Raw genomic sequence first — 10088 nt, forward strand, 5'->3', positions numbered from 1 at the left:
AGCAAACTGGAGGTAGTGAGCGAACAGTAAAAACAGGCAAGGTTAGAATTGCTGCCTCTGGGAAGCAGGAAGGCGGAGAATGGTGGGGTGAAGGACTGTTGCTTTCATTAGAAGCCTTTCTGTGTTGACTTTTTTTTAGTGTGCATATATTTGTTACACTGAAAAATATTAAATAAATTCAGGTATCCAGTTCCTACCTCCAAGATGGTGATTAATTATATCATGGTGGGCCCCAGGTATCTATATTTCTTAAAAGCTAAGAAAAAATAATGGCTATGTTAAAATGTATGTTTATATGTAGAATACATTATAGGGTTTATAAACTTATATTTTAATGAAGTTTTGGTTTTTTGAAACTAGATGGCGGACTTCCACTACAAATGGAGGAATTTTGACTGTATCCATTGACAATCCTGGAGCAGTGCAGTGCCCAGTGTAAGTCTTTATTGTGCAAAAAGTATAACTTCTCATTATGTAAGATGATAGAATAGTGTTGGTCTTCTGCTCAGAGTATGATCCAAGTTAGAATAAACTGAGACAAGAATAAAAGTACAGTCATGCATCGCATAACAATGTTTCAGTCAACATTGGACTGCGTATACAACAGTGATCCCACAAATTAGTACCACATGGCCTACATGTGGAGTAGGCTATACCATGTAGGTTTATGTAAGTAGGCTCTGTGATGTTCATGTAATGATGTGTTTCTCAGAACATATCCTGGTCGTTATGCAATGCAAGACTCTAATACTTGTGGTACAAAATGGAAATAGTATAGTATAAAGTTAAGAGTAAAAGCTTTCTTGATTCCTAGTTCTGCAGCCCCAAAGTAACCACATTTAACAATTTTGTGTTTTTATTTTAAAAATTCGGTGCTTGTATAACAAATAAATGTACATCTATTTTTATGTATACCTTCTTCCCCTTCCCCCAGTATATTTTTGACATCTTTACTTTTCGGTACATATAGATCTACCTTCTTTTTAAAGGCTTCGTAGTGCATTCTTTCATCTAGATGACCTTAATTTAGTTAATCATTCCATTATATTTATTGCATTATAAACTTTCTAAGTTTATGGAGTTTGTCATCTAGCCAGACATTTTAATGATTGAAATGAAAAAACATGTGATGAGTCTCTAGAAGATCAAGACTTGGAGATCACAGTCATTCCAAATTGTTGAAAAGTTTATGGTTCTACTTAAAGAGGTGTCCTGTGAACTATTATAAATTTTAGTCTCTAGATTAGTCAGTCAAGAACCAGATACTTTTCTTGAGAGCACAAATAAAGTATCCCTAATACATTTGAACATGTGTACATGTCAAGATGTTTTATGTACCAAATGATTTATTTCTCTTATTTTGATTGTTAAGCTGATCTGATTTCATTTTTATATTTTTCTAATAGAACCCAGAAACCACGATTAACTCGTACTGCTGTACCCTCATTCTTGACAAAACGGGAGCAATCTGATATAAAAAAAGTTCCTAAAGGTGTCCCTTTACAATTTGACATAAATAGTGTTGGAAAACAGGTAAACTTTTTTCCTGTAGTTCTTTGGACCATTTATGGTTAATATTCTAATTAACAAATGTATAACAAATTAAATAGGATGTCCTAAGTCTCCTCAACCCTAGGAAACCATTGATCTGTCTACTTTCTGTCTCTGTGGATTTGCCTGTTTTGGACATTTCATATTAATGGGATCATATACTATGTGATGTTTTTTGACTGGCTTCTTTCACTTAGCATAGTGTTTTCAAGGTTCATCCATACTGTGTTAATATTTCCATTTTTTTAATTGCTGAATAATGTTTCATTAAATGGATATATACTGTATTTTATATATTCATTTATCAGTTAATGGATATTTGGATGGTTTTCATTCTTGAGCTATTGTGCATAATGCTCCTTTGAACATTCACGTACAAGTTTTTGTGTATGTGTTTTCCTTTCTCCTTGGTAAATACCTACCAGTGAAATTGCTAGGTCGTATCATAACTCTGTTTAACCTTTCGAGGAACTGCCAGACTGTTCTCCAAAGAAGTGACTGCACTATTTTACATTCCTACCAGCATGTATAAGAGTTATAAATGTTTCCATGTCCTCCCCAACACTTGTTATTATCTGTCATTTGATTATAGCCATCCAAGTGTGTGTGAAGTGGTATATTTCACCATGGTTTTGACAGTTTTGTGTTGACCTTGTATCTTATGTCTTGCTAAAATTCATTTATTACTTTTAGTAATTTTGTAGATTCCTTAGGATTTTCTATGTGAACAATCATGTCATTCTCCAAATTACTTTCTAATCTTTAAATCTGTTCTTGTTCTTTATTATGATGGCTAGGATTGACTTTCAGTACAATGTTCAATAGAAGTGGGAGAGCATGTATCCTTGCCTTGTTCCCAGGCTAAAGGAGAAAGTATTAAATGTTTTACCATTGAGTATGATGTTACCATTAGGTTTTTAGTAGAGTCTCTTTATCAGATTGAGGGAGCTTCCTTTTATTTGTAATTTGCTAAGAACTTTTATCATGAATGGGTGTTGGATTTTGTCACATGCTTTTTTTGTATCCACTGACACAAGAATCTGTGGAATTCAAGATATGAAGTATGGACAGAAATTTGACCAAATTGATTTTGGTTATTTTTATTTTGTCACTGTTGTTACTTTCCTTTCAGAAATTGGGTATAATTTGTGTGCTTTCTGTTGTTAATCAAAAACCATATTTTGATATGAATTTCTGTGATGAACTTACAGAAATTCAAGGAAATTTGTTTCAAAATATTCACAAGTCTAAATAACTCTTTTATCAAAGGCATTGCTACAGTTGGTGGCAGTGTTTGCAGAGCCTAAAAATAATTCAGATAGAGAAATCTTTGGATGTATGACTTATAGGCATTATAGGATATGTGTTTTATATAGTGTATAATGTAGGCATTATAATGGCTAGGAGATAGGGATTCTGAGTCAGACTACCTGGTATAAATTCTGGAGCTGCAAGTAGGCAAGTTAACTAACTTCGGCAAACTTCACTAAATTTACCTATTTCGTACGGTTTTTCTTAAAATTAAATGAGTTCATACACATAAATATTCAGGAAATGTTGGCTGTTGTTACTGTGAATACCATTATGATTGCATTATTGTTCCAAAGAAAATATGGCTTGTAGTCAAGTAGTTTAATTTTTTGTTTTGTTTTGTTTTCTCTAGACAGGGATGACTTTGAACGAGCGATTTGGGATCCTGAAGGAACAAAGAGCCACTCTCACGTTCAACAAAGGAGGAAGCCGCTTTGTAACTGTGGGATAGATCCCATGTCAAAGGGACGTTGGAGTGATGACTCTGTTTTAAAAGTTGAATTGCTTGAAGAGTTCGTCACAGAAATTCAAGAAACTTTATTTCAAAATATTCACAAGGCTAAATAACTCCTATTTTTATTTTTGAAGTTTTTTTTTTTTTTAATGTATAAATAATGCCCTGGAAGAATAACAGGGAATATACCTATCTGTTCTTAAAGATTTCATGGTTGGCTCAGACAGAACAATTCTCTATTTGACTTCTTTGGTTCCTCATGCAGCAGAAAGAAGACAGAGAGATAGAAATTGATTATTTTTATGATAGTGGTATTTAGGATCTCATTGCCTTTGCCCATTTTTTACACTTTGCCATGGTAAATCTTGATCTTCAGAAATATTAATAGGTCCCTTTGTTGCTGTCACTTATCTTTTATAGTGCTGATGTAATAAGTGTGGTTGACTTTTCTTCCTTAGAGGTGTAAAAAAATTTATTAGAATTGCAGTTTTGGGTTTTAAGGTTTATGGGAATATCTAGAACTTGGTTCATTTTTCAGGTAACATTAGGTTAATCCTCCAGAGTTGTAAATCTTTAATACTGAACTTTTAACAAGAAATGTGACTCTAGGCGTTAGTCTCAGTTTAAAATGTTGGTGTGTAAAAGGCTATAAATGTGTTTACAAAGTTATTTGATAGAGCATTGGAGGAGAAGTTCCGATGTAAAAGCTGACAATTTGTGTTTAGTAAATGAAGAAAGTATGAGAGGGAGTAGCAGGTTGAATACAGGTAACTGAGGTGAAAAACTTTGAAACACAGGTTATAAGTATACTGTTTGGATTTAGTGTAGTCTTAAATCTAGTGTCCACAGAGAATTCTTCAAATAATATTTAGAAGAATTATAATTATTAAAATGGATTGAGCCCCTTAGATATTTTGATAGTAAAATTAATAGCCATAAAGTCCTAGACTTTCTTATTTGAAAAGTTAAGTTTTATAAGCTTTTGAGCTTGCTAAGTTAAATAATATACAGCTCCAAAAATGAAAATATGCTTGTACACATCACAAAGAAAAAAACTGCAAAATGATGATAGAGTTACATTGTAACATTGTTTTGTCCCTTTCACTCTGATTTCTTGTATAAAATTCAGGCATTTATGATGAGAAAAGGGTTTTCCCCCCCACACTCTGGAGTGGTAGGAGGAGTTAGTCTGTTGTGCCAAGTTAGTGTTGAGTCCTCAGATGGTTGTATACTATAAGTTATGGTATAATGCCAAAATGCAGCAAAATATTCCAGTTACAAGTTTGGTCATTTTGAAGCTTAACCTTTTGGTTTGCTATAATGTTAAAACCTCTAAATAGCTGTTAGTTTCCCTAGAGTGTATTATTAGTGTTGATTTTCCCTGTAAAAAAAAACAAAGCATTAAGTTATCACTCCTGCCTGCCTTGCATTGTATGCTAGACTTTATTGTTGTCTCTCTTCCTCCTTGGGTTACTTGGTTTATGCTAGCCACGGAAAGCTATCAATAACAGTTTCATGCTTATACCAAAGAATTAAATCTGATCCTTAATATCTGGTATTTTGCCAGTCAGTCTACTGATAAGGGATTATTGGAAGCCAGTCATACAATTTGAAAATAAACTCTAGTCTCTCCTTAGGCCAAGGACTCATTGCGAAACTTTTTTGCAAATATAAATGCTTAGATTTGATCCATGAACAGTAAGTTTTAGACTGGTTTAGAATTACTGGTAGCTTATTTTAAAGCAAAGGAAAAACAACTGAGCACGAGTTTGCTGTCTTTAGAACAGTTTGTGAAAATATGGTATAAAGTTTTCATTTTCTTATTTTAAATATTATTGTATAGAGCTATTATTAATGCCTTTTTTTGAAAACTTTAAAAATTGCCCCAAATATTGACATTAAGTGCATCAAACAACAGAGTGTCTTTGGTATATTAAACTTTTGCTCTTCATGCATCTGTCATTTCATTTTCTTTTTAAATATAAAATTTTGCCTTTGTTACAACTAAATTAAAATTCTTGAGTGCTAACATGTTGTATATAGACAAAAGAATATGCTTTGTTGGAGGAAAATTTCCTTTCTTGGAATGTGGTTGTAGTCATCCTTTTTCAGTTCTTAAAGTTTTTTTTTAAAAACAGGATGCAACTTAAAATTTCCTTTGCATCAAGGTGTATGCAAAACATTGATGCAGTGCATCACAAAATGAACGTTTGTATTTAATGAGGAGATGCTTTACACTGTACTTTTTGGTGTTTTTTGGAAAAGTTACATTTAGATCTATTCTGAAGCTGTCCATTTTTAACAAATAAAATGTTACAGGTCTCACATGATTTATTCTTAGCTATAAAGATTGAGTTGTGGTTTATAGATTGTTCTATGTTACAAAGAACTTTGTGGTGATATATTTACAACTTTTAGAGTTTGCCAACCTACCTACCAGCCAAGTTGGTAAATCACTCTAGACTCATATTGACATCCTTCCAACTGCCTTTTGACCATTTCATTCAGATTTACTTAGAATGTAGAATATTAGGTTAAATGAGCCTTTAGAGATCATCCAGTTCAAGTCCTCTTTTTACATCCTAGTTAAGTGAAATTCAACTTTTCAAGACTTGTTTGTGGCAGTCACTTTTTGAGCTCAGATCTTTTAATTCTCAGTTCGTAATAAACTGCCCTTGTCAATTGAACACCCACAGAAAGTAGTAGAGTAGTGTGTGGCTTGTCAGATATCTAAGAAGTGGTAATAGCCATGCTTTGGCATTTGTAGCGTGGTAAGTAAATCTACTCTACCAGTGATGATCATGAGACTTCGTTACTTTGGTATTATGTAGACCCATTAGAAAAAGACCAGTCTTCCTAATCAGATGTTATGTATTTTTTTCTAATAGGCATAAACTTTTAAATTTTAATTTTAAATAAATCATAAAATACTTCTAAGTATGAGGAAACTTATAGGCGTCATTGCCCAATTGTTATTTTTTGTTAGAATAAATATATATGTCATATTTTCCTGTCAATAGCTTTATAATTCACATAACATACAGTGTCAGGGTAATTTTGTTCTGATGTGTATTTACCATAAGGAAGTAAGAGTGAGAAAAAATAGCTGACTTTGCACTACAGAGAATGAATATACACTCTGAATGCAGGCAATATTAGGGCAGAAAATGATTTCTTCGTTTCTGATCAATGTACCTTTGAACTTTCATCAGGATTATATGATTATTTGGTTTTTGCCACTGTAAAAAAAAAAATGAAGCATGTGATTTAAGCTTCCATTTAAAGACAGCTCTTTTTGCATAGATCATTTTGGAGTTAGCCTCTTTTATAAAGTGATACCAATAAACCCCAAGCTTTTACAATAAGAATTTTAGACTGTTATGGACCATTAACAGAGATTTAAAGATTTGCTTATAAATTGTTGACTTCTAATGTCTTTTTCTTTCCCTACCATTACAGTTTGCTTTCTATCTGAAATCTATTCAACAAAAAGGTTGATAAAACAGGGAAATGTGATAACCATTCTGGAACTGAAATTCCTTGTTCTGAGTGTATTCAGATCAGGTTTACCTATGTTTAAAGATGAGTAGGAAACTTCCCCTCGTGTCTGTGTGTTTAACTTCTACTTCGATTTCCATTTTCCTCTAAGAGAAGAAAATCACCTTGTCTAAATTTTAAATTTAAAAGTCAGTTATTAGTGTTTCTTATTAAAGAAGTCAGGAAAGGAAAGGACCAAACATTTATTGAATGTATTCAACAAGTCAGTGTCTTTGCTTTACTTTTGCAGAGAATGGGATTAGCCAAGATTTTAATCCTACTACTTTGGGTTTATAAAAGTGGAGACTTACAGGAGTGACCATAATATATTTCTAGTGAGTAGAAGGGGCAAGGGAAGGACTTTATTTCTGCATGGTATAGTGAGATGCAGAATTGGAGAGAGCTATTGAGATTTGAGTGAAACGTTTTTGCCCCTAGTATTCAATGAGTTAACTCTCAGCCTGTAAAATAAACAGGAAGAAGCAGGGAAGTTCTCTCTATCAATTCTTAACAATCAGTAACCCCCACTGCCTGTTTTTTCAGCTCCTGCTTCCAGTCCACAGAGCAGTAGTGGAATAAGTTATAGATCCCTGTAACCGTTTTACTCACAGCCTTTTTGTAACTGTTTCTCATCATTTCTTTTATTCATCACTAGACTCTCTGGTGAGGGGCTGCCCCCGTGGCGGAGTGGTTAAGTTCGCACACTGCTTCAGCAGCCCAAGGTTTCGCTGGTTCTTATCCCGGGCGCGGATATGGCACCACTCGTCATGCCACGCTGAGGCGGCACCCCAGGTGCCACAACTAGAAAGACCCACCACTAAAATATACAACTATATACTGGGGGGATTTGGGGAGAAGCAGCAGAAAGGAAGAAAAAGATTGGCAACAGTTGTTAGCTGAGGTGCGAATCTTTAAAAAAAAAAAAGACTGGTGAACTCACAATGACTCCATTTCCTATATCTCATTCTCACAAGATGATCTTTTCACTTGCTTTATGGAGAAGATTGAGGGAGTAGGATGAGAATTCTCTCATATTGTACCTTTATTTTTTAGGTGAAACCTCAAATCCTTAGAAGTCTCAAAATTAGCTCCTTTATCTTTTCTTTCAGCCTTTCTTTACTAGGAGTTGTCTCATATAATGGTGTATATAGCATCTTCATTTCCCCCCGTATCCACGGGCCTTTCTTTCGATCTTCGAATATCTACAGACTTACGTACCCTGTTCTCAAAAATTGTTGTTGTCGCCTCCCAACCTTCTCTCCTGTGTTAGTACAGTAACCCATCATGTGTCTCTGCTGCTTTCCATTCATTCTCACTATTTTTTTTAACTCCTGTTGATATACTCAGCCCTGGGATATGGACAATTAAAGAGTTTAACATATTAAGGACCTTAAAATCTAGTTGAACAGGAAAGTAACATAAATCTATAAACTTGTTCAGAAGTTCAGAGACCTGGATTTGCATGGTATGTTGTAATTATGATGAGATATGCAGATAGGAAGAATGAGGCCATATTACAAAGACCTTATCGGAAGAATTTAGTGTAAATGTGGAAGATAATAGGTAATCAAATATAGATGACAATGGTGCATTTTAGCTATCTGGCAACTATTTCTGTAGCATTGTAGAGTTAATATGGAATATAGGATTATGCTTTTAGTCATTGTAGTTGAAGTATCTCTAAAAAGTATAAAATGAGGTCCTGCTCTTAATTAGCTTAAAATCTTTCTAAGAATAACAAAATTTTAGGAAACCAAAATCAAGAAAACCAGTTCATGCATTGGATAAGTGTTATTTGCCAAGGATGACAAATGTAGATCATTTGCCATTGCAGTGACCCATGCTCAAGACAGACATTGATAATTGATCATGGAACTTGTTGCTGAAGAATCTAGAATGTAGTATTAAGAGTTCATAGAATAACTCTGAGCAGCTGTTACTAATTAGCTTTGGCACTGAGATTAAAATTTTTTATAATCTCTTCCATTTAGGAGTTGGGGGAAGTGCTAGTGAAAGTTTTGTAGAAGAGTTGGACCTTGAATGATGGGTAGGATCTCTCCAAACTTAATTTCTCTTGCTGTCTGACATGAACTTTTTCGCTTGTGGCCTTAATGTTCTCCACATGTACCATTATAAATCATACCTGGTGTATTCACGCTGATCCTCCTCCCAATCTGGAGTATTGCTCTTATCCCCCTGGAGCCTATTCCACTTAATAATCCTTCAGATTTTTTTCAAAACCTCATTCATCCCTCATACAGATTCCTTTTGTCTGAATTCTGATGGGTAATCTCCATCACCGCTTTTTTGTTGTCTTATTCTCTAATTGGTATATTTGTCTGGATTCCATAATTAGATTATAATCTCCTAGGAAAAGAGCTGCATCTGACAGCCTCTTCTGTTTCCCACAGTAAATGCTAGTTGATTGTAGGGAAAATTTACATCATGTAGCAGGAACGGCTTGAATATGTGAAAGAAACAATATTCTGAATACTGGTTGTAATATAAGTAAGGTATAATTAGTTTAAAATATGGTATTTTCCACTTTTTCGGTAATGGTTTCATTTTTCACTATTTCTTTGGTCTACCCTTAATTCCCACATTTAGATTATGGTCAGATCATTTTCCTCAATTTTGGTTCCAGACCAAAATTTTAGCCTTTAATGCCGTTCATCCTGCTTTGCTCAACAACAAGATCTTGCCTAAAGGACAAGTATTATTTAATAAATGGAGGGAGAGCCTAAAATATTCAGATAACTCTTTCAATGAAAATTACGGAGTTTGGGAGCCAGGTTAGCACTTGTATTTCCCTCAGGCAATGATAGTTAATAAATCTACAAGTCTCCATTTAGATCATTTGGTTTATAGAATGACAGAAGGTGGCAAATGTTTTAGGTCGTATCGCAGGGTCCCCTCTTGTTGCCCAAGTTTCTGATAGCAACAGTGTTAAGAAGCCTTAATTTAATGCTTAACCTAATCCTCCAGGACTGAGGAAAGCAGAGACGTTTTGGTGAGGAGCGTTGTCTGAAAGATATTTTTGTAGAGGCGTTTTAGAAATGCTACTGGGAACCTAGAGTAGGGGGCTGCACCCGATTTGTGAGTTCTGTTTCAATTTCCCTTGAAAAACTCGATGTGGGCGGAGGCAAGCGTCTGGATGTGTGGAGGGGCACCGCAGCCCTGCCCATCAAGGGAACCGGCCGGGGTCTGAATGCCCCTTTCCCCGCCCACCCATCAG

The 10088-nt window shown here is 34.6% G+C and overlaps 1 protein-coding gene across 1 annotated transcript in view; it reads left to right on the forward strand.

Moving 5' to 3' along the window:
- FYTTD1 (forty-two-three domain containing 1) overlaps window positions 1-5641 on the forward strand; it is a 28989-nt gene extending 23348 nt beyond the window's left edge. Inside the window, exons 7-9 of the mRNA XM_001501465.7 lie at window positions 361-435; window positions 1407-1533; window positions 3215-5641. Of these exons, the coding sequence (XP_001501515.1) occupies window positions 361-435; window positions 1407-1533; window positions 3215-3313 (301 nt within the window). The 3' untranslated portion in view covers window positions 3314-5641. The remainder of the gene's footprint in view (window positions 1-360; window positions 436-1406; window positions 1534-3214) is intronic.
- Window positions 5642-10088: the final 4447 nt, after the last annotated feature.

This window comes from Equus caballus, chromosome 19 (genome assembly GCF_041296265.1).
Source record: "Equus caballus isolate H_3958 breed thoroughbred chromosome 19, TB-T2T, whole genome shotgun sequence".
NCBI lineage: Eukaryota > Metazoa > Chordata > Mammalia > Perissodactyla > Equidae > Equus > Equus caballus.